General features: G+C 47.8%; 1 protein-coding gene across 1 annotated transcript in view; it reads right to left on the bottom strand.

Moving 5' to 3' along the window:
* The window catches only part of GABA-B-R3 (gamma-aminobutyric acid type B receptor subunit 3), a 453,175-nt gene that overhangs the window by 138,972 nt on the left and 286,685 nt on the right, over positions 1-27,518 (bottom strand). The window contains exons 4-5 of the mRNA XM_075688121.1: positions 17,680-17,784; positions 1,492-1,557 (exon numbers count right to left, since the gene is read on the bottom strand). Coding sequence (XP_075544236.1) covers positions 1,492-1,557; positions 17,680-17,784 — 171 coding nt within the window. The remainder of the gene's footprint in view (positions 1-1,491; positions 1,558-17,679; positions 17,785-27,518) is intronic.

Raw genomic sequence — 27,518 nt, 5'->3', positions numbered from 1 at the left:
GGACGGAAGCTGTGATGGCGATGGATAAACGTGCGGTATAAGTTTTGCACACTGACATCGAATGACTACTGAAAAGTTTCACGCTTGCACTGTCTACCGGATGCGATAAAGGCCGAAGCAGCACAGTGAGATATTGCTCACGTTCTCCCTCATGTGATCGCAAGCAGCATTAGGTGAGAAAGCCCAGGAACAAAAACGGTCGAAACATCCCACTGCATGGGGCTTTCGCAACGGCAGAAATCTTAGCCTCAACGATCTGTATATGTCAAACGAAAGTGCGACAATCATCTCGCCCCCAAAACGCTATTTGATATATTCCATACAAAATGAATGTGAAGTATTTCAGTTATTCCAACGGTTGAGTGTTTTAGTATATGTCACTGTTTTCATATTTACCTTGGATGACTAACAATAGCGTATTTTAGTGTAATCACGCAGTAATGCTCCAGTCTTTCACTCATCGTCGTTTCTCACGAGGGAACAATGTGCGTGAATCCACAGTGAGCATCAACCGATTTTCTGTTATTTAAACAGCCCCTAACCGAAATAAGGTTCCGGGCGCAAGTTAAATCAGTCGGTATTAAGATTTCTGCCCGCACTCCTTTAGTGCCTTTATTTTTATTTTGCTATAAAATACAAATTCCATCGAGCCAGCAATTTATATTTGTGAAGCTTGTGCTGTCTGCGCAAATGCAGTTGCCTGATAAAAAAGCCGCAGTTTCGCTCCGAAAGCAAAGCACCAATAGCAATAGCAAATTAGTAGGCAGCTATACGAAGTAAGAATAGCAGCTTTATCGGCATATAATCTCGTAAGCATTCACTTGATAAATAAATTAAGAAGCGCGGTGCCACGCGCGCACTCCCAAGCATAGACACATCTCATTCGATGAACGCGGGCACTGACTGCCAAAACGCTTGCGTGAGGGAGAGCGGTAGCAGCGGGATCGAATTGACCTTCGTGCTGCCTCTCGCTTCAACGCGAACTAAGCGGCGACAATACAGCGCACACGAAGTTATGAGCCCCCGGTGCAGCTAGACTCTGTCCGCCGTCGCAGATCGCTTTCAAGATCGGGCCCGCACGGCCGCGCCATGCGCAGCAGCAGCCGGACTAGAACGCCCCCCCCCTCCCACCTTCTCCCTTTCGGGTACCTTGCGCGTGACGGAAGACGGCGCGCTTCCTCCCCTCTTTCCTCCCTTGCGCGCCCGTGAGTGAGCCGCCACCGTCGGCTCACCGTCGCCCATGCATCATGCGGCGCGCGGCGACAATGTTATTGCCCTTGGACTTTATGTGGAACTCCACGGCGACGGCGACGGCCGGAATGCGCCTGGAGTATGTATATGATTGCCATCGCAATAAAAATAACCATGAAAATGCGGGTCAGTTTGCGATGCGAGAAAACTGGAGTAGCCTGACAGTGTTGATCGATATCGACATCACTAGGCTGTGAGTAGTTCTCGTGCTTGCGAACTTCTTGGAGAAAATATACTTACCTCGCAGAATATCTTGCGCGCCATGTGCCTGGAGAAGCTGCCAATTATGATGCGGCTGTCGGTGTTCTGCAAGCACATACAGGTTAAAGAAAGAACAAGAACATTCTTGTGGTAAAGGAGTTCTTTTTTTGTCAGCCGTGATGAAAAATTCAGTTCTTATTAGGGAAAGATAGACACATGCCAATTCAATGTGCTCCCAAAAGTGACGGGTGCAAAGAAACGTGGGACTTGACGGGCGGAGAGGAGTCCACATAGCGCTTTTCTTTCTCCTTTTCTTTTGCATAAAAATGCTTTGAAATAAGGCTGCCGCATAGAGGCATAAAGAAATAAAATAATAATAATAATAATAATAATAATAATAAGGAGTACGTCCGGACCCGGCGTGGTTGCTTAGTGGCTGTGGTGTTCGGCTGCTAAGCACAAGGTCGCGAGATCGAATCCCGGACACGGCGGCCGCATTTCGATGGGGGCGAGTTGCGAAAACACTCGTGTACTTAGATTTAGATGCGGTTTAAAGAACTCTAGGTGGTCGAAATTTCCGGAGTCCCCCACTACGGCGTGCCTCATGATCAGTGCGTGGTATTGCCACGTAAAACCTCATAATTTTTTTAAAGAACATCCGCCATCTTACGTTTCGCTGCGCTAGCCCTGCAATTATTTCATCGTCGTAAAGGGTCCAGACCAAGATGATCCCTTAGGAAAATTTGAAATGACTCCAAATATTTAATTAAATTTTCATTCAGCAATTTTTTCAGTCAGAAATACTCCTTGGCCAGATGTCTTACTTTTAGACCGCATTATCAGATGACGAGAGAGAAAGAGAGAGAGAGCCTAATGTTGAAAAGGTGGAGAGGTCAGCGTGAAGGACGTGCTTCTGGCTTGCTACTTCACACGGAGGGAATTGAACAATGGAACAGATAGGGACAGAAGAGGTAGGTGTTGGTGAGGGGTGAATGTAATGATGAAAGAAGTCCAGGATGTCAAGCCCATGCGGTAACAATGCTTTATGCTAACCGAGAGCAGCCAGCATTTTCTCTACATGATGCATGACTTGCACTGCTCTCTCAGCGACAGACGCGTTTAAACCATCAGTAGCTGCTGCAAGGCTCTTGTCATTTGCTCCAACATCGTCGTGACAGTGACACTGCGCTGTCGCTGTATTGCTGTCACTCAGACTGAAGTTCGAAGGTGCAGTTCCTAGAGTGTAAGGAAGGTCAGTCTGCTGCTATTTATACGAGGTTGAGCTTTCAGAGTAGTGTCTTCAGCCTTTGTGCTATCTTCTTGCGGAGTAGACACTGGTACAGGCGAAGGTTTCAAATTCGAAGGCACATTCTTTACTTCCTTACGACTGTAATGCTTCCTCCCACGGCGTATGGAAGCTGCTGCAGCGGTGTCGTAAGAATTGTACTTGGTCATTTTCTTCAATAGTGAACAGGGTGGGGTGGGGTTGGGGGGGAGATGTGAGCGTCAGAAAGAAATATAACGAAAATGTAATTTCGGAAATAGGCAGCTGTCGCTGCATATTTCAGGGGACTCATGTTTTACACTGCACTAATGAAATATGAAAACAGGAAATACAGTAGACTCTGCTTAAACGAAACTGGAAGGAAAAGAAGAAGAATACTTGTTCCGTTTATTCGAGGTTTCATTTAAGCGAAGTACGCAAAATCACCGAGAATCGTTTTATTCGAAAAGTGACCGAGTGTTTTGATATTACTATGGCGAAAAGGGACATTTTGTTGCCTTCTGCATCTAATAGTCTGGCTATTCTTGCGCAAGGTTGTGTTTATGCGGAAAAGAATTACAGATCACTCTGCGCAGTTCTGGCTTCAAGATAGAGCTGCAGGATTTCAAGTGCATCTGTTGCCGTCTGGTCCGAAACAGTAACACGCACTCGAACAATAATATCTATGTTTCCGTCATTAGAATTGTAGTCTTTGCCACGAACTTTAGCGATGCTATTTTCAACTGCGTCCTCATGGCAGGTAACGAGGGCGTTATCCGAGGGGTGTACGGTAGCGCAATTAAAAGACGGGACAAAAGAAGACACACAGGGACACACACAGCGCTAACCAGTTAGCGCTGTGTGTGTCCCTGTGTGTCTTCTTTTGTCCCGTCTTTTAATCGCGCTACCGTACACCCCTTCGAGATGCATTACCAACAAGCCCACATTGCAATCCTCTTGAACGTTATCCGAGGCCTCTGATTCCTGGCTGTGTGGATGAATATGACTTGCCTAGTGAAATACTCACCATGGAAGCACCGCTGCAACTGTGACATCCTTAATTTGGATTACGTTTACAACTAGTGACTGGTGGATTGGACTTTCTTCATTATTTGTAACATAAGCATTTCACATCTTTGACGGACTTTTTTTGTTCTACAAGCCGGTGAGGCAGGTGGTAGTTCCGTTTAACCGGACTTCAGGAAAGTATGGGCTCTCTGTAACCCAAATAGGCTAACAGTGCCTATGGGCGGCCAACCAAAGCTCGTACCGTTATTGAGTTTATCCGGCATTTCCTTTTAAGCACGTTTCATTAATACGGAGCCTATTGTGTTAAAGGCGGCCGAAATACAAAAGCTAGGTTGTGACAAGCGCGCGTATCGTAGTTTTGACGGAAAGAGTGATAGTCTATCTTGGGAGGCGGTGGTCCCTTGACGCTGTGGTATGACTTAACACAAATGTTCGATCAGCCGTATACCAGATGTTGCCGAAAAAAAAGAGCGCATGAAGAATGCACGACTTTCCTATCATTAATCTTTCGGTCGAATCTGCAACTGAATATATTGTGCTGATATCATTGAGAAAGTGACTCCTACAATGTGAAATTAACAAAAAAGAAAAGAAAATAATCTGTGCAAGGAATGCTGCATGTATACGCTTGCGTGAGGATGTAACGAAGCGACGGTTTCCCAGTGTCGTCTTGTTTCGTCTTCCCCTCCGTCTAATCTGTTGCGCTATTTTATCCTTGAATCCTTGACAATAATAAAGCAGTTGCAAGTCAGCGCTGCTGATGTGTTGCTGTGTCTCTTGTGCTCGTCGCAGTCGCGCTCCGTCTTAACCATGTTTTCAGAGAAATATGGGCCTATCTGTTGCATTAACCATTCCTTCTAAGAACTCAGTGGTGTGCGCCATCTTTGGATTTGGCCAACTTGTTTCCCCAGCAACCTTATAAAACTACGATTAATGAAGACTACAAACAAAAGAGCAAGGAGCGGTACTCTTGAGGCAACGCCAATAGCATGAATCTAGCTTTATACCGGAAACATTCAGGGCTTCTTAAGTAAAGTACACAGACTGAGTGCTCTGTGCAAACACAAAGAGTGACTTCGGTTGCTAACTGGCCTATAAAATCTAGGAAGATAAAAATGAAATATTATGTCCGCGGGCCACAAAGGTCAACAATGTTGCGGCTGCGGGCGCAGCGCAACATTCAAGCCAAGAAGGAGGAGGAGTGGAGACAGAGAGCTAACTTCAAACAGGAGCACGAAACAAAAGTGTGCAACTGGACGCGGCAAACAATGCCGACGGTTCCTTAATTGCCGGTTGCCAAGGGACAAGACATTAAAGAAATAATAATATCCGGAATGGAGGACACATACAACAAAAACAACACAGAGAAACGTTTGTTTGACACTGCACACATTTCTACACGCAGAAGCTTCAGCAGCTTACGCCTACAAATGGCCGATGTCCATGGCGTTCAGTTCTGCTGTCCTTGATTTACTGAATTTATTCTTGACATTGGAAACCAACACGAAAACGTCGATGTCATCCACCACGTTGAAATACACCAGGACCCCGACATTCTGCTCGCCCGGGACGGACTTCACCCCAATTTTTTTGGCGTCAAGGTAATGGCTAATAACATCAAGCACAGGCTCAGGAACTCTTTTAAATCGACGCAACCTACAACACTAATAAATCCTGCGTCCCAGTTAGCTCCAACACAGGAACGCACGCCTGATATTTTCAACACCAGCTCGCACGCACGTTCCACCGAAGCTAGAACCCAAGAAGCATCTACACAAACGGTGGACGCGGAACCAACACCTTTACAACATCCGCGCATACGGAAGCCCACAACCACCCGCGAAGCCTTCACGCAAACAGCTATATACACTAACAAGCAAACCGATACGCAGACAGACATCGGTACAGGCCTCGACAAGAAAATTAAGCGTAAAAAGACACCACCTGAAGATTTTTCGCCCCGGAGGTCTGCCCGAACCAAACAGAAATGACTATCACGCACTAGGGATAGCACACGCAACAGCAAATCTCGCCCTTTCCTCCAATCCCGCAAAGTCGTCGCCAAACAAACAAATTACAGATTTCACCTAAAAACTTACGCTAGCTGCATTAAACAGAGGAAAATCCCAAAAGGTCTCAGAATTAAGGTTAGATGCGCCCTTTGTTCTTTACCCTCCAGGCTATTATTAAAGTGGAATGCTGTCCTAGAATATGCATCGCTCTCCCTTATCGACATTCTCGAAGAACACTGCAAAGAACAACTTATGATAATCTCTGATCAACTCGACAGCATAAACTAACTGAAACGGAAAGAAGAGAACTTAAACAATTCGTCCAAACTAAGGAGGAAAAATTACTAGATAAATACCAGCGCAAAGATATTAGAGCTGCAGATCCACCCAAAGAAACTAATGCAACCCCTGCAGCACGTAGCTCCACCGACAGTCCTACAGGCGAGCATCCAGAGCACTGCAGCAATGTAGTAGACATATCCCAGAGTCTAAGACCCGAAGAAGTTGATCTCCTGAAACGTGGTCTAACGTTTTGTCCGACAAACAACGCAGTAAACGAATACGAACTCCACAAAGATATAACAGAGTTTTCACGACTCATGCGCATCAAGGAGTTCTTTTTCGGTAGATCAAATGTAGGAAAAGAAGATAGAGACTCTCTTAGACCACCTAGCACGTGGACACCGGAAAGCGAAGAGTGCCCAGACCTCGATTTATAGTTAAAACTGATATCAAAGGAAATTCTAGAGTCAACGCGGCATTGCCGGAAACGCAAAAATTTGACCCCCGCTCAACACCAAATCCTTAAAGAACTTGCGAAAAGGAATGATATTGTAATAAAACCAGCAGACAAAGGCGGCAGTATCGTAATCTGGCCTATAGAAAAGTACAAGAATGAGGCCTCTAAACAACTGAGCAACCACACCCATTACAGAAAACTTGACTCTAACCCAACTTCAGATTACAGCAATATTGTGTTAAGCGCAATAGCGTAGCTCGGGTCCAGGGAACTAATCATGCAATCTGAATATCGCTTCATGATGCCCAAGAACAAAACAGCAGGCCGCTTTTATCTTCTTCCTAAAATACATAAAGTTCCGGTCGAAGAAATATTTACAGCAGAAATCCCAGGTCGGCCTATTGTGTCTAATAACAACACACCTACTGAGTCACTGTCTAAATTCTTAAATCACCACCTGTCAAACATACCCACCACCCTCCCATCTTTCGTTCAAGACACGCCGCAGTTCCTTCGAATTATCGACGGCATCAACGCCAACCAAATCCTTTCCGACCGCGCTATTCTAGTCACTTTGGATGCTTCTACCCTTTACGCCAACATTCCCATGAGTGAAGGAATTGAAGCCGTTTCTAGATCCCTCGCAATCAATCCCCAAGCGCACGCTCCTGAAGTTTACTTATCGCTCCTTAGGTTAGTTCTCACGCTCAACTATTTCGAATTCGATTCTATACACTACCTGCAAATTTTCGGCACTAGCATGGGTACGCCATTCGCTCCCACGTATGCGAACATTTTCATGGGACAGCTTGAAGCAGACCTGCTGAAATCCTACCTTTTAAAACCCCACACCTATCTTCGTTACATTGAAGGCATATTTATAATATGGGAACACGGCACAAGTGCCTTAACCGACTTAATTAGCCATTTCAATCGCTTCCACCCGAGTATTAAATTTACTGCTCACCACTCTCCTAGTCAAATCAACTTCCTGGACACGACGGTCTACATAGAAAGCGGAAAACTGAGAACGACACTTTACTGGAAGCCTACAGATAGCCAGCAATACTTAGACTACAACAGCCATCACCCGCGACATTGCAAGCAAGGAATTTTTGTCGGACAAGCGAAACGCATAAGGAGAATCTGCAGCGAAGACCACGATTATATCCACCACCTGAATGACCTTAAATCAACGCTAGCAGAAAGGAACTATCCCCAAGTTGCTCTCGATAGAGCTTATGATGCCGCGTCAAGATTGGAGAGACAGTCGGAATTGGCGAAGAGACAGCCCACATTAGAATCTGACAGACCGCCGGCCTTTATAACAAAATATTCTAATGCACTCCCAAACATAAACAACATCCTAAGAAAATACCACCCAATATTATCAACACTAGGCTTACGAAGATTGAGACAGATTTCGAGTCTATTTCTAATATAAGATCTCAAATTGACAGTATACAAAGCATTGCCGCCAACTGCTCAGCTCGAGTATCTACTTTGCTTACCCGAATGGATGACCTTGAAAACATGTCTCGCCGAAGCAGTTTGGTGTTCTATGGGCTCAAAGATGCGGAAAACGAAAGCTGGAGTGATTCTGAAAAACTAATAATTGATCACTGCCAGGAGAAGCTGAATATAACCATCGAAAGCAATAACATCGAGCGCGCGCATCGTCTAGGCACATTCAAAAGAGAAAATCACCGCCCAATCATAGTTAAATTTCTGCAGTTCAAGGACATAGAACGCGTTTTATCATCAGCTTATAAGCTTAAATCGACTGATTACGCAATCAGCGAAGACTTCTCCCCTAACACCCGACTCGCCCGTAAACGCCTCATTGAATTTGCGAAAACTAACCACATCCCCTACAAGCTCCGTCACAACAGGCTAATCTCTAATGGTAAAACGTACATCTTTGATCACACCGCTGAGAAAGTGCTCCAACGTAAATCATAGCAGCCACCACTTCCCCCAAGCAGTAACGTACGGCCCAAGAACGATCATCTGTCCCTTTTTTACACTAACATTCGCAGTATAATACCGAAGCGTGATTCCTTATGTAGTCTTATCAGCTCATCATCCAGTAACGTCGTTCTGCTGACTGAAACATGGCTAAATTCATCAATCTTAGATTCAGAAATCCTGCCCGAACTTCCTGACTTCGATATATTCCTAAAAGACAGACCTGACGGCTGCCGTGGCGGTGGTGTTCTTATCGCTGCCAAGCGCCTTCTAAATTGTTCAGCTGTTAACGTAGTAACCCCATTGGAAATGATTTGGGTGTGCTATCATGCTTCATCCCCTCGCGTACTCATCGGTATATGCTATCGACCGCCTGATACAGACAGTTCCTTCATAACGCTCTTTCATGACACGCTCGATTCCCTAATCTCATCTTACCCACGCACCCACATTTTGCTTTTCGGCGATTTCAACTTTCCGTCCATAGATTGGAATGATATGTCCCGCACCCTAACAAAAAGTCAGGCATCTAGTGAATTCCTAAACACATGCTTAACTATCGGCCTGTCTCGAACTGTTTCTGAGCCCACCCGCACGACTGACCATACATCAAACATTCTTGACCTTATTTTAACCACTCACCCTGATGAATTCTGTGCTCCTTCGTACATTACGGGCCTTAGTGACCACGTTGTACTTCACACTACCTTTTCTACCAGCGTTACCAAAAGTCCTAAATCCAACAAAGTACTAACGCTGTATGACAAAGGAGACTACATTAGCATGGATCGTGACCTTCTTGTTTTTCATAACCATTTTGCTTCTACCTACCACTTACGTTCTGCCGAGTCGAACTGGTCTCTCTTCAAGTCAGAAATGCTGCGTTTGATTCGACTTTACATCCCTACAATCAGCATAACAGAGCGAAAACGTTCTCCGTGGTTTAATGTTAAGCTAAAGCGTTTAAATAATAAGAAAAAGCGCCTTTTCCGTTCTGCCAAGTTATCTAACACCAAATGTGCCTGGAGCAAATACCACACCACTGCCAAGCAATATTCCCATCTCGCTACCCAAACTAAGCTCCGGTTTTTTCCACTACCCTCCCTGAAATGCTGCAAAGCAACCCTAAGCGCTCGTGGAAAACAATCATCCCTGATGCTGATACTACTATTTCTCTCATTGACAGCACTGGCACACCAGTAGGCGTATCCGACGTACCCCATGTCTTGAACCATGCATTCTCTTCAGTCTTTACTAATGAAACAACTCGTGATTTCACTGATCCTGCGCCTTTGCCGCACCCACCAATGGACGGCATCACCTTCAACGCACATGGTATTGTTAATATTATCGACTCACTACAATTTTCATCTTCCTGCGGTATCGATGGAATTAATTCGAAAGTCTTAAAGAATACTAAACATGTCTGCAGTCTTATTCTTTCCCTCATTTTTCAACAGTCGCTTGATACAGGCTCAGTTCCACATGACTGGCGAATTGGGAAGGTCATTCCAGTTTTCAAGAAAGGTGACAGATCATCCCCAGGTAATTACCGACCCATTTCGCTAGCCAGTGTATGCTTTAAGATCATGGAACACGTCATTTACTCTAATGTTGCCACATTCCTAACATCGGCCAACTTTTTTCATCCAAAACAACACGGATTCCGGAAAGACCACTCATGCGAAACCCAATTAGCTTTGTTCCTGCATGACATTCATTCCTATCTTGACCGCAATATCCCAACTGATGCGCTATTTCTAGATTTCGAGAGAGCTTTCGATAAAGTACCCCATTGCCGCCTTTTACTTAAAATGTCCCTGTTAAACATTAATCCTAGTGTCTTGAACTGGATTCAAAGCTTTTTAACTGACCGCATGCAATTTGTTTCCGCTAATGGCTTCTCATCATCCTACTCACACGTTCTTTCAGGAGTACCTCAAGGCACAGTTCTTGGCCCCTTGCTCTTTCTAATATACATTAACGACTTGCCTTCCACAGTAACATCTAGTATCCGCCTTTTCGCGGATGATTGCGTACTCTACCGCCCCATAACTAACGCCGAGGATGCTTACATCCTCCAAAATGACCTTGATAACATACAGCAGTGGTGCGCTAAGTGGTTAATTTCCCTAAATACTACAAAGACCGTACAGATTTCTTTTCACCGCCGCCGAAATTATACTCCGCCTACTTATAAAATTAACGATACTACCATTATTTCCACTAACTATTTTAAGTATCTTGGCATTAACCTTGCTAGTGACTTGACATGGTCTTGCCACATTAACCACATAATAAATTCATCTAATCGAGCAGTTGGGTATCTCCGACGTAACCTGCGCATGACACCTTCTTCCTTAAAATTACTAGCTTATAAAACATTTGTACGACCTAAACTTGAATACGTTTGCGCAATATTTGACCCCCATCAATCTAACCTTATGTAAGCCCTTGAATCTGTTCAGAATCGTGCCACTCGCTTTATTATTTCAAACTACTCGCGATACTCTAGCATATCCGCCCTGAAGTTGCAACTTAAACTTCCTTCTCTCGCTTCCCGTCGCCGAATTCAATGTCTCTGCCTTTATCACAGGTTTTTCCATTGTTCGCCCCGTGACAGCAACCTCATCCTACCAGTACGTCGAACACCCCGCACAGGCCATCCAAACAGCGTCATCCCGCATCGTTCCCGAACAACTACATTTCAGCAATCATTTTTTGTCCACACAGTTCGCGACTGGAATGACCTTCCCTGTTACTTAGCACTAATCCCTGATCCAGTCCATTTCAAGACTGCCATCGAGGAAGCCATGTCATCGTCATGATTCTCATGTAACATTCATTGTTAACCGACGTTCTTGCGCCCACCCCTCATGTAATGTCCCGCCAGGGACCCTTGAGGTTCAAATAAATAAATAAATAAAGTAACGAGCGTCTGCGAAAAGCGTTCCCGGATGTACCCAGGGTTACCTATCGCCGAAACAAGAACTTTAAAGACATGTTAGTGCACGCAAAAGTCAGCCAGCAGCATTCCCCCGTAATAAAAGCATGTTGTCGCCCTAGGTGCAAAACCTGCAGGCACCTTCAAAGTGACATTAAAATTAAAAGCACCGCAAATAGTTATACACATGAAGTCAAATCTAGCTTCACTTGCACAAGTTCGGATGTGATTTATATGCTTGAATGCGCCTTCTGTAAAAAACAATATATCGGTGCAACAGGACAATCAATGAACGTCAGATTAAACGGACATCGCGCGGACACAGCTAAAAAGTTTCCCAAAGCCGTCGCCGAGCATTTCAACCAACCAGGTCATAGCTTTGATGAACTTAAACTCTACATCTTACAGTCAAATTTTCGTTGTGAACGAGAAAGAAAATACAGAGAATCATACCTTATCCATAAGTTCAAGACATTGCAACCAATAGGCATAAACGTTTCAAAGGGAGCTTTAGAATCTGTTCGCTATGCTAAACTTCAAGCTATAGGCAACAACACTTAGTTTAATTTCTTGGCGTATCCCCCCCCCCTTCCTTTTTTTCTTCTACCCTCCCCTTTCCATTGTTCTTTTTTTTGTCAGTCGGCGTGTTAGACGCCCTTGACACGCCGGCTAACGCGCGTGTGTTGACAGACCGGGGTGGGGGGCCTGGCTTTGACCTTGTACTCAGCGTTTCTTTACTCTCAATTCGACACGCTAACACATTTTCCCTCGTTTCCGCGTCCTCCCGCCTCACTCCCTCTCCCCTTTAGAAGAACCCCACCTATATATACTGTGGCGAGGAAAGCATATGGTCGCCTTGAAGAAGACAAGTCCACTTAAACGTTGGCTCCTGCATTCACCTTGTTCACGTTTTGCTCATCGTCTTGAATTTCCATCTCCCGCATTCCACGTCTTTTCTCTAAATTTATTCAGGTTTACTTCTTTCCCTTTTGTTGCGCCTGCGTCTCTGAACGTGCGTTTTCTCAAGTTTCGGTTCAATGCCGCGTACATTTTGAGCTTCTTATCTTACCTAAGCCTTCTCTCGGATCATCGGAAATCGCGTCTCTTTCTTTTTATTTTTTTTTGTAAAAATCTTGGCTTTAATGGCTTTCTAGATCTAGCAGCGCCTAGAGCCCCAGCGTAATGCCTGCTTCACAGCGCGCGTTTTCCAAATATTGCAGTGAACGTACATAGCAAATAAATATTTGTCAATTTTAGTTTTCGCGCGAACGTGTCGGCGTAGCGACATCCGCACGTGGAGGTGTGAGACGTGATCAGCGCAGCGTCATTTCTCTGAACTGCCTAAACGCATTGACTTTGTGAGGACGCCGCCGCACTTAAGTGTGCTTGAACTGGCTGCTCGGTGCGGGATTTCGTTGCTCAACTTGCTCCGAAACAATGGCTTCGTCGAAGATGTATAAATCACGAAGATAATGCGACCTGTCACCCGACTAACGTTTTGGTAGCTTTTCAGTAACGCCCGGCTGTACACAGTGTCTCTCCTACGTCATGCATTTATTGAATCGCGCCTCCACCGCCTCATCTAGGTGACCGTCCCACATTCTCCTTCTACGCTGCATACGTGATCGCAGCAGCCCAGAGCTCTGCTATCCAGTCTCTCCAGATTTCTGTAGCGATACGGCTTCACACTCACTGTCTCTCCTTTCTTCTTTGGCTCTCCGTGGTTGGGGTTGGCCAGTTTTAATTCGGACCAAGGATGGAGCAGACTCCGTAGAAGATTCGCGCATCGCTTCCCGAGAGAGTGGGAGAGAGAGCGCAAGGGTAACAAGAAAGAAACGCGCTTACTAAGCGCTGGGCACAGCGCGCCTGGCACGGCATACGGCGTCAGGCACGTGGTGGACCACGTGACTCCCTCCCAGAATTGAGGGTTCACTCTACGCCCAACGCCGCCGCCTTTGCAATGCGGCCGTCTGGACGGGCGGTCGCCTTTCACCTAAGCTTGCGCACCTCACCACCAAGTGTGGATCCTGCCCAAGCCTTTCGCCAACTCGACGTATATATTGTATTCTCTTTCTCGATCTTTTTTTTTCTTCAAGAAAGCTTGCAGACACTTCGTGCAATAAGACAATTGACGGACGCGGCGTCGAGAAAGAAAGGAGTTATTAAAGAGAAAGTATCGGTATTCCATCGTGGATTCTTTGACACAAAACACACGTTACTCGGCCCTGATCGACGGACCCACCCGAGAAAATGGGGGCCTGAACAGCTCACGCGAAATGCCTGAGATTTAGTGCATCCTGAGAGAATTTTTCTGGATTCCTCCACCAGAAGGTGCCAGAAAAATATGCGACACAAGCAATGATAAAGGGGCGCTTGTAATACGGATCATCTGTGATTCTACTCAGTGTACGCAGACGACGTGGTAATACCAGGAGATATGGCACGCATAATTTTAGCGGAGCTAAGTCTGGGAAGTCTTCAGCGAAGCACGTATTGGGCAGTAATGATGTGTGCTGACCTGCAGCATGGGGATACAAACATATATCCTGATCTCGCTAAAGATCTTTCGTGAGGATAAACTGGCGACATGACGACAAGCGTAGATTACTGTCATCTAGCTGGATGTTTGTTGTGATTGAGTTGTGTTGCAATAATAGTCTGCAACTTGTTAGCCTGAAATCATAATTTTACAATCATGTGGCGCGCATGAGGGAATAAAGACAAATGTTATGAGAAAGACACCTACAAAGGCGTTTGCACAGAATGCGGCCCAACAACAAGGTGGACGATTAGAAGCGAGGATAGATGTGACCTTCATCGAGGAGTATATTTGTTGCGAGGCGAGCGCTGCGCGATAATTTATCGTAAACTAAAGGTTTTGATCACGTTCTGAAATACTATCGCTAGGCTTTCAGCTCGTTTTTCGTGGCCCCGATATGTCCAGCGCTTTCTTAAGAAGCACAGACAGAACCATCTTCACGACACTGTACAGATATCTTTGAATTATACGCCTACTGCTTCTTTAGTTGCCTGTATACCGAGCAAGCACTATTTCGGGTTCATTAGGAGTTCAAGAAATTACATTTCGGGAGTTTGCGTGCTATAACCACCATCTGGTTATGAGGCACGCCGTAGTAGGGGACTCAGGATTAATTTTGATCACGTGGGGTCCTGTAACGTGCATCTAAATCAAGGTACAAAAGCGGTTCTTTAGTTTCATCCCCATCAAAATACGGCGGTCGCCGCCGCCATAGCGACTAACTACCGCGTCGAGTCGGATTTTGCCCTTACTCCACATGTGTCGAAAACTTGGCGTGTCTACACGCGTAACTTCGGGCTGAAGCAAACCACGATAATGGGCACGCCGTTGTCGGCCCACAAACTTCCTCCAGCAGAGGGGACGACGCCGACAACAGGTACAGCTGCCATGACTGCAAACGATCCGTTAGATTTATGATTAAACACCTGGCGTGAGGCAACCAGTTACATGGAATGCCGTAGAGGAAGTATCACTACCAGGCGAGGAACTGCCAAGCTACGAGCAAGTGGACCGCGCCGGTGGGCGACTTGGAGGACCGCTGCGCAGGGCACGAAATATCTCCTCCTCGTTTTTGGCAGGAAATCAGGACTGCTGTACGCGAACCGCTGCTCGCAGCGCACCTTCCACTTCCAAGAGATGATCGGAAGTATTGTTCCGTCTGCCGTATTAGATTGAAGAGCCACGAATACGTTCCCTTTCGAAGCGTTTGTTTGTGTAATCAATTGAACGCTCACCTAATTTTTCTGCCTCAATCCTGCGATAGTGCCTGCTCAGCATTGCCATCCAAGGAGGCCGATTTAATATTTTCATCTCGCCTGCTTGGAAAACCTAAGCGGCTCACAAAGGAGGAGGCAAATGCTCGCGTCTGTGCACTTCCTTTCTTGGACTTCCTCACTTCCTCACTTTCACTCGGCACTCCGACTGCGCAGTGTAGAAATTTTCGAACGCCATGAAGCGATGGTGGGGCGGAGGTTGCAAGGCACAGTGGACGACGGCAACGCACGCACTCGACGCCGCATCCTGCGCAAGCGTTCTGCTCGCCGGCGGCGTCCGCAGACATTCATTTCCTGGGCGTCTTTGAAAGACGTCCCCGTCAAAGCATTCGCGCTTATCTTCGCCGTTTTCGCATTTTGTTCTTCTTCTATCAGTGCTCCTTTACTTTGACACTGCGGAAGTCAGCGCTTCCTTTTTGCGAGCAAGTGAGCGCGGGGCACGCAGACAGCAGCAGGCGCACAAAGAACGCAAAAAAACACTGTGGTTCCTTTCTTTCTATTTTTTTTAATGTCCAGAATCACAGAGCTTATTTCTGGCACGCGCCGTGAAAGTGGGTCCACGAAATATAGTTGCAAACGGGCGCGTCTTCATAGTGAATGTCCGGCCACGCAAGAAATGCAGCAGTCGCGAAAACATGCTTAACCTCTTTTCATATCGTTGTTTACTTGCTTGATAGAAGATATTTTTTTTACCCGCGTCTGCCGCAATCGTAAATAGAGGCTGCCGTATTCAATTCACCCACCTTCAGATTGAGAATAACGTGGCAGTGAGCGCGGGCTTGGCTATATGATGTCTGCGCGCAACAAACAGGCTTTGCTTTAGGCCTCGACCTGTGCAAAGCAAAGTAAGATTACCATCGACTGAAAGGAAGGTAAGAATAAATGTAAGAACGTCTTTCTCTTCTTTTTCTCCCGGTTTCATCCCCTTACACTTGCTCTTGTGTCTACACCGATAGATAGATAGATAGATAGATAGATAGATAGATATATAGATAGATAGATAGATAGATAGATAGATAGATAGATAGATAGATAGATAGATAGATAGATAGATAGATAGATAGATAGATAGATCTCTTTATTGAAAAAGCAGAGTGTTTAGCCAGCGCATTTTCGCCTACATGCTCCTCTGCAGGAAATGGGACGAAGGAGAAAGGCCCTAGAAGAAGGTGGGCAGAAGATGAAAAGGAAAAAAAAAATTGTAGGTCTTCTGTTGTTATCGGCAGAATAAGTGGTGAAGGTAGATAATCTTGATAAAATTAGGCGGTTAACGCAACATAAGATAAAATCTGGGACTTGATGAGACAACGTGCGTGGGTCGTAGTGTTGAGAGCAAGCCTATTCACTCAATGTATGAAAACAAGAAGTCCAGGGCTTTGCGCTATTTTGATGGGCAATGACACGGATGCTGGGACCCTGGCCGTGCCTACACTGATGTGGTCAGTGCTAAACTATCATCTGGATACCGGGTCACACAGGCATCACGGGCAACCTGCAAGCCGACAGAGCAGCTCGAGGATTCGTACATAACCGAGCACTCATCACGCCGGCTGCAGAAGACCTGGACCCTGTCGACCTCGAGTATTCAGCCATCGTGAACTACCACAGAGGGCGTCGCTTGCGATATCCACCACCCCATCGAAACCTAAAGACAGAAGATGCCGCTGCCTGGCGTAGGCTCCAGACAGGCACTTACACGAACCTACACATATTACATCGGATACACCCCACAGCCTACAGGGACGAATGCCCATGGTGTGGGGCCACACCAACCCTATACCACATTACATGGGAGTGCACACTACACAACATGGAACACCCAGACACGAACATAACGAGGGAGCAATGGGAGGCACTGCTGTCCAGCTCGGCCCTCGACGACCAGCTCAAGCTGATTAAGAGAGCAGAGAAGATGGCAAGAGCCAGCGGAGCCCTGGACTAAGGGCCCCGACCATTAGCGGTTTTTCTGATTATTCTTTTAATAAAGTTTATCTATCTATCTATCTATCTAGCTGCTGTAAACGTGAGTGTATGCCTTTCTCAAGATACGCATCCTTGCAGTCTACAATTTCGTCAGAAAACGCAACGCATGTTTGTGGAATGGTTCTCGCCTTCTTCGAAACACAGGTTTGCACGCCGGCCTTTTTCTGTGTGGACGAGCAAACTCCGCAAGGCTTCCGACGGCCTAAAGAGCATGCGCTACTCGTGGAGTGTCCGAAAACGGCAAAGATGCGCGCACTTCTTTACCGGCTGGCGCATCAGCTCTGCGCCACGGATGAACGAGGGGAGGGACCAAAGCCCGGCAAACGAAGGAAGCGGCGTCGTGTCAGGAACCTGACGAAGGCGGCTCTCGGTGAACAAAGAAAGAAGCGGCGAGGAAAAGTACGGCGTTCCGCGAGCACTGAGGAGAGACCAACACACGGCTCAGGGATGGGTGCAAGGAAAGGTTCGCGTTTACCTTCAGCTCCTGTATTTGCTCGAGGAAATCGTTTCGTGTGACGCTTTCCGAGGATGAGACGGCGATGTTGGCGCTCTCCAGCTGAGTCAGCAGCTCGTTGATGGCCTGCGAACCGAACAGGAGGGGTTGTAGGGAAAAAGGTGGCAACAACAGAAAGCTTCGCTCAAAAAAAAAAGAAGAAAGAAAAGAAAACAGGTGTGAGACGCTATCGTGATGACGCGCGCACTCAAAGGTGGGATAAACATGGACCTCTCTGCCGGTACGCTTGATCTCCGTGAGCCTACTCTACGCCCTTGCACAGAAATCTTCGGTTGCGAGCCTTTTAGTGTGACACGGACGCTTCACTATGCTCATGTAAGAAGTGCGGTATGAGGTATTACATTTAAACAAACAAAGCAAAATAATATGGCTGCAAACAGCAATGTATCACCAACCTCAACCTCCCTGGCAGTCGGTGAAAAGAGAGAAGGAGTACTTTGATAAAATGCAAAGTGCCAGCTTATGAGAGCTCACATATACGCGCTACTTTGCAAGGGAGGGGAAGAGAGCAGAGAAAGGCGCCCCAGAACTATTATTACACGTGCCCCAGAAGGACTTCTTGACAGAAACGACAGCACGATTAGGTCATGAAAATGCCAATAATGTATGAGATGGCAGTCAAAAATAACAGACACATCCCTGGGTACTGTAAGATCTCCAAGATGAACGTGTCAAGTGCCACAGCTTTGCGTACAATAGCCCATGTATTGCGTCTCTTTCAGTCTGAACATTTAAACCACAAGTACGGTGATATATTTTTGCGAGAGCACGACGCACTGCGTTTTCCTCTTAACAGCAAAAATATTCTAAGCCAGTTGATAAACGTGGACAACGACATAAGAATGCTCTTCGCCTGCGGCACTTTACGGATTCTTTCCTGATCTTCAAACCAGGCGACATTTTGGCTCAAACCAAATCGTCGACTGTTATAGACGAGCAGTAACCTTCTTAGTTCCTTGTCTCACCGCTGAGTTTGGAACCAGCAACTCCAAGAGAGATTCTACACAAGATCAACTGATCTCGTAGCAAAGCGCTCAACTATGCTAGTTCGTACATAGTAAAACGTATAAACAACCCTCGAAAACACACGAGAGACCAGATGAGGATGACGACGGGACCAGCTGGAAGTTCCAGCTAGCCCCATCGTCTTCTTCATCTGGTTTTTCGTGAATTTCCACTGCCTTTTTATGCGTTTTCTAACTCATCTTGTCAGAAAACCATGGATGGAATTTCCGAAGGCATGAATTTCTGTAGTGCTCCGGGATGAACCGATAACAAAGACGAAAAAGATGGAGAAGTATAGGGGAAGGAAGGCATGGAGGAGCGTAATGGCAGCTGACTATCGTATAATTAATGTATTGAAGACTGTTACCATGTGTGGGAAAGTGAACATTTCTTCGTGGCGCCCGAAGAACTGACTACGCCAGGCCTGCTCAAAACCATCACCAACAAAACCAAGGGACGGATTAGCGACGTCACCGGAAGAGGTACCCCGAAAATCAACATGGAACTGGCAGAACTTGAATCTATGAGGAAGCAAATCGGAATTAAGTGTGGCTCTCAAGGCGATACAGCACTGCCGCAGCTTGAAGGCGTATTAATTGCGATAGCACAGCTAACGCAAGCGCAAATGCAACACGTGGAACAACAGCGAGCAGTTTTGAGTATACTTACCGCTGGTGCGATATGCCGAGAGACAGTGGAGACGGAAATGTTTGATAGTAGCACAGTTGGGGCCGCTCTCTGGCTGGATTTTTCCAGTGCGCGTGTGAGTACAACCACTGATTAAGTGACTCCAATGGGATACTTAACATGCGCCGGTACCTACGTGGCAACGCTAAAAAGTGGCATGATCTGCCCATCACAGAACATATGAAAGAAAAATGGGAAACGTGGAATAAAAGTTTTATTCAGACATTTCAAATCAATCCAGTCTACTTGTGGGACAAATCAATTATTTAGAAGTAGAGAAACAGCAATTTGCTGGACTATTACTTTGAGAAAAGGTGTCTAGTGCGATTGGCGGATCCTACGCTTCCAGATTTCTGCGTCGTGTCGCTAGTGATACACGGGATGACAAAAGATTGCCAGAGACAAGTCGAAGTTAAAGCACCGTCCACTTTCGAGGAGCTGCTATACCGCTTCAAAATATGTGTCGTTCGAGTCCTGGCCTTGTTGCGTTTCGCCTGCGACACGTGGTTTTGCCGGCGCGACTGCGGCGGGGCGGCGGACATTTTTGGCCCGATCGTCGTCGCCGCAACACTCATCGCCAGGTGTTTCCAGGCGCGACTGCGGCGATGCGACCGCCTAGGGATCATCCTCGCATTCCAGTCATTGTGCCCGAAACAGGCGATGCCAAAGCAGGGATCTCGTTCCAGTCATTGTGCCCGAAACAGGCGATGCCAAAGCAGGGATCTCATTCCAGTTATTGGGCCCGAAACAGGCGATGCCAAAGCAGGGATCTCGTTCCAGTCATTATGCCCGAAACAGGCGATGCCAAAGCAGGGACCATCTTCTCATTACAGTCATTGTGTCCGACCGGCAGCGCCACGACAGGGTGCTACGAGATCGTGCTCGACATGGTGCTACGGCATCGCTACGACAGTGTGCGTCACCATTAGCCCATTGTACATTCACGTGCTCGTCTTTTGAGGGGTTCCTTCTTGCCCTCAACTGCGAGAGTATAAAAACAGCTGCCCCCGGACGCCAAAAGGAGGGCTCCGATTTCTTCTGTTGAGTGAAGTGCTCTCCCGTCTCTCTACTTCGGTCAAACCTGACCGCCAACTCTTTGCGATGTTAAAATAAACAAGTTGTTTCGTTGTTACCAGTCGACTCATGCTTTGCCGGGACCTTCGGATGCTCCCAGTTGTACCCCAGGCCGCCAGGCCAACGCTACCCTTGGGGCTTGCGACCCAGGTACAACCACGGGCGTCAGCGCCGAGTTCCCAACAGATCGTACCAGCAGTCCGATCCAAACATCTGGTTGGCAGCGGTGAGATCGCCTCCGACTTCAAACAACTGTCTGCCTGCGGTGAGATCGCGACAACGGAGGCCAGCAGCGAAGAGATGCAGTTGACTGTATGCTGAGCAGCTCAACGACGATCCGGGAGCAGTGCAACGAGCCCTGTGTGACGACTGGTTGCCTGCAGCGGAACGACTGCGCGGAATTCCTGCCTGCGAGGTTTGGTGAGTGCGGGACTTTCTTCTTCTGAGCTTTGCCAGGCTTTTTGTTAGTGTCAGAAACAGAGCTGGTAATTGTGGTTGTCGTTGCTGCCGGGTTAGTTTGCGGCAAGACAATAGTAAGCAGTAGAGAAAGCAGCATTCAGAGCAGCCATGGATTTGAAGTCGTTGCGCAAACCGAAATTGTTGGAGCTTGCAAGAGAGTTGGGTCTGGATGTCTCAGACAAACTAAGAAAACCTGAACTGCTAAAGGCTATTCTTGAGTTAGAGGCTGAGGATGACGAGCTGTCGGAATGCCTTGAGACTATTGAAGAGAGGGAGACTGCAAAAAGACAGGAGCGCGAACTTAAAGAACAAAAAGAGAAAGAAAAAGAAGAGCGTGACCATCAACACGCTTTGGAAATGAAGCGTCTCGAGATAGAGATGGAACGCGCTCGTAATGGAAGTCAGGCACACGGTGCAGGAGAACGCGTATTGTTCAAAATGACTGACCTAATGCGGCCGTTTAAGCTTGGAGAGGACATTGGTTTGTTCCTGGTTAACTTTGAGCGAACGTGCGAGAAGCAGGGGTTCTCTCGGGAAACGTGGCCACAGCGCTTGCTCACTTTGTTACCCGGCGAGGCGGCCGACGTAGTCGCTCGCTTGGATAGAGAGGAGGCAGAGGATTTCGACACAGTGAAATCGAGTCTTCTAAAAAAGTACCGGCTGTCTGCGGAGGCGTTCCGTCGGAAGTTTCGGGAAAATGAGAAAGGCAGAAGTGAGTCATATACAGAGTTTGCGTATAGGCTTATGTCGAACATGCAGGAGTGGCTCAAAGAAGAGAAAGCGTTTGGTGACCACGATAAAGTTCTGCAGTGTTTCGGGCTAGAACAGTTTTATAGTCGGTTACCGGAGAACGTGCGATACTGGGTCTTGGATAGGCCAGACGTTTGTACGGTGGCTAGAGCCGCTGAGCTAGCCGAGGAGTTTGTGACGCGTCGGGCTCGCGGAGCTAAGGACGGTCAAAAGGGTGAATTTGGCTCGAAGTTTGAGAGGCCGAAGTTCACGCCCATGAGATTAAAGGGGGACACGCGTAGTGCGGATGCGAGTGAAAGCAGTCCGACCAGACGTAAAGAGACGGCGGCAGCCAAACGCAGAAGGCGGTTCGAGATGAGGCGAGCGGGCGTTTGTTATACGTGCCAGAAGCCGGGTCACTTTTCGGCGCAGTGTCCGGAAACAACACCAAAAGTTGTGTTCTTTTCAATAGGCAGCACTGACGAGAACATGAAGCTTCTCGAGCCTTACATGCGAGACCTCCTCGTGAACGGGAAAGAGTGCCGAGTGCTTCGCGATTCTGCAGCTACGATGGATGTAGTTCACCCGTCTTATGTAGAACCCCATATGTTCACGGGCGAGTGCGCATGGATCAAGCAAGCCGTGGAAGCTCATAGCGTGTGTCTGCCAGTAGCAAAGGTGCTTATTGAAGGACCTTTCGGAGCGCTTGAGACAGAGGCGGCAGTGTCATCTATGCTGCCACCCCAGTACCCGTACCTATTTTCAAACAGGTCCGATCACCTCCTGCGCGAGAAGGGGCTTTTGTTTGGTGAAGCTAGTGTTCAGGCCTTAACCAGATCGAAGGTTCGGGAGCTCGCTGCAAAGGCGGTAGTTGCGGGGCCGACGTTATCAAACAACGAAAAAGGGTCAGAGGCGCAGCAAGCTGATATTCAGAGCACGCCCGAACTGAATAAAATTGAGTCTGTAGCGTTGAAGGCGCCAGATACTGGAGAGGAAAATCCCGATTCGGGAAAGTTAGAAGAGCTATCTACTGATTTGCTCATCGCGCCTACGTCAGACGGACTTGATAGGTTGCTAAAAGTCAGCCGGTCGGCTTTGATAGCCGAGCAAAAAAAGGATGGCAGCCTGGAAAACGTGCGCTGCAATGTCAAAGAAGGTATCGCCAGGAAAACTGCGCGTTTTGTGGAAAGAGGTGGAGTCCTGTACCGGAAGTATCTAGACCGAAGAGGAGTGGAGTTCGATCAGCTGATCGTGCCTCAATGCTATCGTCAGGATCTGTTGCGCTTGTCGCATGGGGGTTCGTGGTCCGGACACCTAGGAGTTAAGAAAACTAAGGACCGTCTCTTGCAAGAGTACTATTGGCCAGGGTGTTTTCGGGACGCAGACCATTTCGTGAGGACATGTGACACTTGTCAGCGGGTGGGCAAACCAGGGGACAAATCAAGGGCGCCGTTGAAATTGGTACCTATCATTACGGAGCGTTTTAGACGGCTCGTTATTGATACTGTGGGACCTCTGCCGGTAACAGCCACGGGGTACAGACACATTTTGACTGTGATCTGCCCAGCGACAAAGTTCCCTGAAGCAGTGCCGCTTAAAGAACTCAGCTCAGTTGAGATAGTCAATGCACTACTGTCCATATTTGCGCGAGTTGGTTTTCCTGCAGAAATTCAATCAGATCAGGGCACAGTGTTTACTAGCGCTTTGACGACAACTTTTCTCGAAAGGTGTGGGGTAAAGCTGTTACACAGCTCAGTGTACCACCCACAGTCGAATTCCGTCGAGAAGCTCCACTCCGTCATGAAGCGCGTGTTGAGAGCCTTGTGTTTTGAACATCAAACTGACTGGGAGCTGTGTCTGCCTGGGGTGATGTTTGCTTTAAGGACCGCGCCGCATGCGGCTACGGGGTTTTCGCCAGCTGAACTGGTGTACGGTCGCTCGCTTCGATCTCCGCTTCGCATGCTTCGAGAATCATGGGAAGGTAGGGGCGACGACCCAGTCGTGGTGGAGTACGTACTTAAGCTCCTCGAACGCTTAAGAAGGGCACAGGAGTTGTCAGGTGAAGCAATGACAAAGGCCCAGCAGAGGGCCAAGGTTTATTATGATCGGACAGCCAGGGCCCGTCGTTTTGAGGTTGGCGATGAGGTCATGATATTGCGCACATCGCTAAACAACAAACTAGACGTGCAGTGGGAGGGCCCAGCACGAATTGTTCAGAAACTGTCGGACGTTAACTACGTGGTAAGTCTGCCAGGAAAGCGGAAAGCACAGCAAGTTTACCACTGTAATCTGCTCAAACCTTATAGACAAAGGGAAGCAGTGGTGTGCATGATGGTAAACGTTCCTGAAGAGCTTCCGGTCGAGCTTCCGGGACTAGGCTCAGTGACGAACAGGGAAGACACCGGTCAAGTCATTAGTGACCTTATCAGTAAAGCACCGCTGTCGCCCGAGCAGAAAACCGAACTACACCAGCTATTACAAGAGTTTCAAGGTCTGTTCTCTGAGAGGCCTGGTAGGACTTCTGTACTTACTCATGATATTGAACTTACCTCCCCAGAGCCAGTACGATCCAAGGCATATCGGGTGTCACCCCGCCAGAGCGATATTATGGAGGCTGAGGTAAAGAAAATGCTACAGCTCGGTGTTATTGAGGCAGGTGAGAGTGATTATACCTCCCCTTTGATTTTAGTTGAGGTACCGGGCAAGGAACCTCGTCCTTGCGTCGACTACCGCAGGCTTAATTCCATCACTAAGGATCAAATATATCCGATCCCTAACATCGAGGAGCGCCTTGAGAAAGTTAGTAGCGCTCAGTTTATTTCCACCCTAGATCTTGTCAGGGGTTATTGGCAGGTTCCACTTACAGAAGAGGCTAGTAGGTATGCGGCGTTCATTTCACCAATGGGAACATTCCGTCCTAAAGTGTTGAGTTTTGGTTTGAAGAACGCGCCATACTGTTTTTCAAGTCTCATGGATAAAGTGTTGCGGGGACAGCAAGAATTCGCTTTACCGTATCTAGACGACGTAGCGATATTCTCCGCATCCTGGTCTGAGCATATGACACACTTGCGGGCAGTGCTAACCCGCCTGCGCGAAGCAGGCTTGACAGTCAAGGCTCCTAAGTGCCAGTTAGCACAGGCCGAGGTTGTCTACCTCGGTCACGTGATTGGTCAGGGTCGTCGCCGCCCCTCTGAAATAAAAGTGGCCGCTGTGCGAGACTTTCCGCAACCGCGCACAAAGACCGATATTCGGTCGTTCTTAGGTGTCGCCGGCTACTATCAGAGGTACATCCCTAGGTACTCTGATATCGCGGCTCCCCTGACGGATGCTCTAAGAAAGACAGAGCCTCAAACAGTCGTCTGGGACGAGACAAAGGAAAGAGCTTTTAGCGCCCTAAAGAGTGCCCTAACAAGCCAGCCTGTGCTACGATCGCCAGACTATACAAAAGGGTTCATTGTTCAGTGCGATGCTAGTGAGCGAGGCATGGGCGTTGTACTGTGCCAACGGGAAAATGGAGAAGTAGAACACCCCGTCCTGTATGCTAGTCGTAAGCTGACCAGTCGTGAGCAGGCGTATAGCGCCACCGAGAAAGAGTGTGCATGTCTCGTGTGGGCCGTTCAGAAATTGTCATGCTATCTAGCCGGCTCGAGGTTTATCATTGAGACGGATCACTGCCCTCTCCAATGGCTGCAGACCATCTCTCCCAAAAATGGCCGCCTCCTGCGCTGGAGCCTCGCTTTACAACAATATTCCTTTGAGGTGCGTTACAAAAAGGGGAGTCTCAACGGTAACGCCGATGGCTTAAGTCAAAGCCCCTAACGTAGGAATCAGCCTCAAAATTGTTTGTTACTGATGTTTTTCTTCCTGAGGCAGGATTTTTTTTTAACATATTGCTTTTGTTTAGTGTTTCAAAGTGATGATATGCTTTCTAGTGCAATTTTTCAATTTGTGGACGCGTTCTGAGTGATGCTAGACTACTGTAAGGAACTAGGCAGTGGTATAAAAAGGGGAAAGAGCCTGGCAGGGCTTAGTGAGGGTTGTGCCGTGCTTGCTGACTGAGCGGTTGAGTTTCAGCGTAGTTCTAACGCTTGCCGGGAACGAGAACAAAAATGTGAACTCTCCCGAAGTCACTTTGCAGTGTCCCGTGCGAACCTGAACAAGAGAACGAGGCCTTCTCTGTGCGCTGCGCTCAAGAAACGTCGAGGGACGCCCGACTTCGATTATGAGCATCATCGAGCGACATCCCTCCGGACAGCGGATGCAGTCCCCTGTCCATCGGGATCTCCTTCCCCCGGCGGGGCGGTCTGTTGCGTTTCGCCTGCGACACGTGGTTTTGCCGGCGCGACTGCGGCGGGGCGGCGGACATTTTTGGCCCGATCGTCGTCGCCGCAACACTCATCGCCAGGTGTTTCCAGGCGCGACTGCGGCGATGCGACCGCCTAGGGATCATCCTCGCATTCCAGTCATTGTGCCCGAAACAGGCGATGCCAAAGCAGGGATCTCGTTCCAGTCATTGTGCCCGAAACAGGCGATGCCAAAGCAGGGATCTCATTCCAGTTATTGGGCCCGAAACAGGCGATGCCAAAGCAGGGATCTCGTTCCAGTCATTATGCCCGAAACAGGCGATGCCAAAGCAGGGACCATCTTCTCATTACAGTCATTGTGTCCGACCGGCAGCGCCACGACAGGGTGCTACGAGATCGTGCTCGACATGGTGCTACGGCATCGCTACGACAGTGTGCGTCACCATTAGCCCATTGTACATTCACGTGCTCGTCTTTTGAGGGGTTCCTTCTTGCCCTCAACTGCGAGAGTATAAAAACAGCTGCCCCCGGACGCCAAAAGGAGGGCTCCGATTTCTTCTGTTGAGTGAAGTGCTCTCCCGTCTCTCTACTTCGGTCAAACCTGACCGCCAACTCTTTGCGATGTTAAAATAAACAAGTTGTTTCGTTGTTACCAGTCGACTCATGCTTTGCCGGGACCTTCGGATGCTCCCAGTTGTACCCCAGGCCGCCAGGCCAACGCTACCCTTGGGGCTTGCGACCCAGGTACAACCACGGGCGTCAGCGCCGAGTTCCCAACAGATCGTACCAGCAGTCCGATCCAAACAGCCTCAACATCCGTCAACGCGCGAGGTGCAACACAAACGGAAAAGAAAACGGGCACAGAGCAGAAGAGATGATTATCTGCCAACATGAGTTGTCACATATCTAGTCGAGTGGAATCCGTTAAGAACGTGTTCAGAAAATCCTAACGAAAATCGGAAAAGACGCAGGAGAGACTATTCCTTGTGAAATCCAACATTTTCTTTGTTCCAACTGATCGCGAATAATATTGAGATGCCCGCGGTCATCGATGCAGGTGCCTCGGTCAGTCTGATTAATGAGAAAAGAGTTGACAAAGACGAAACCTTTGCCTTAAGAGCTGTCAGAGTTCAAGGCTACGACGGAAACTCTCGTGAGCTAGCAAAATGGACGGATGCAAAAGCGAATAGAGCTCACCGTGAGGAGCCTCGTCATGTCAGGGGCGGAATTGGATTTTTTTTATCCCGGCCTGACGCGAAGCTATTCAAGATTTACCTTATTTGGAACCACATCATCACCACTGAGAATTCCAACCTCATTCAGTCACAAGACAGGACGATCACAAGCTCTGACGAAGTTTCATTGAAATTTCCGACACTTTTGTGTGTCGGCACCTATCATCCCGCGACGACTGCAATCGAAGTGCCTTTTGAACTTTGAGACAAAAATGTTGTGAGCAAGAAAGCCTATGGGGTAAGCTAAGAAAAGAAAGTATGGCTTAAACAGCAACTACAAGGCATGTAGGATTCTGGTATCATCAGA

This window comes from Dermacentor variabilis, chromosome 4, assembly GCF_050947875.1.
Source record: "Dermacentor variabilis isolate Ectoservices chromosome 4, ASM5094787v1, whole genome shotgun sequence".
In the NCBI taxonomy this organism is placed as follows: Eukaryota; Metazoa; Arthropoda; class Arachnida; order Ixodida; family Ixodidae; genus Dermacentor; species Dermacentor variabilis.
This window is presented reverse-complemented; position numbering and strand designations above follow the sequence as displayed.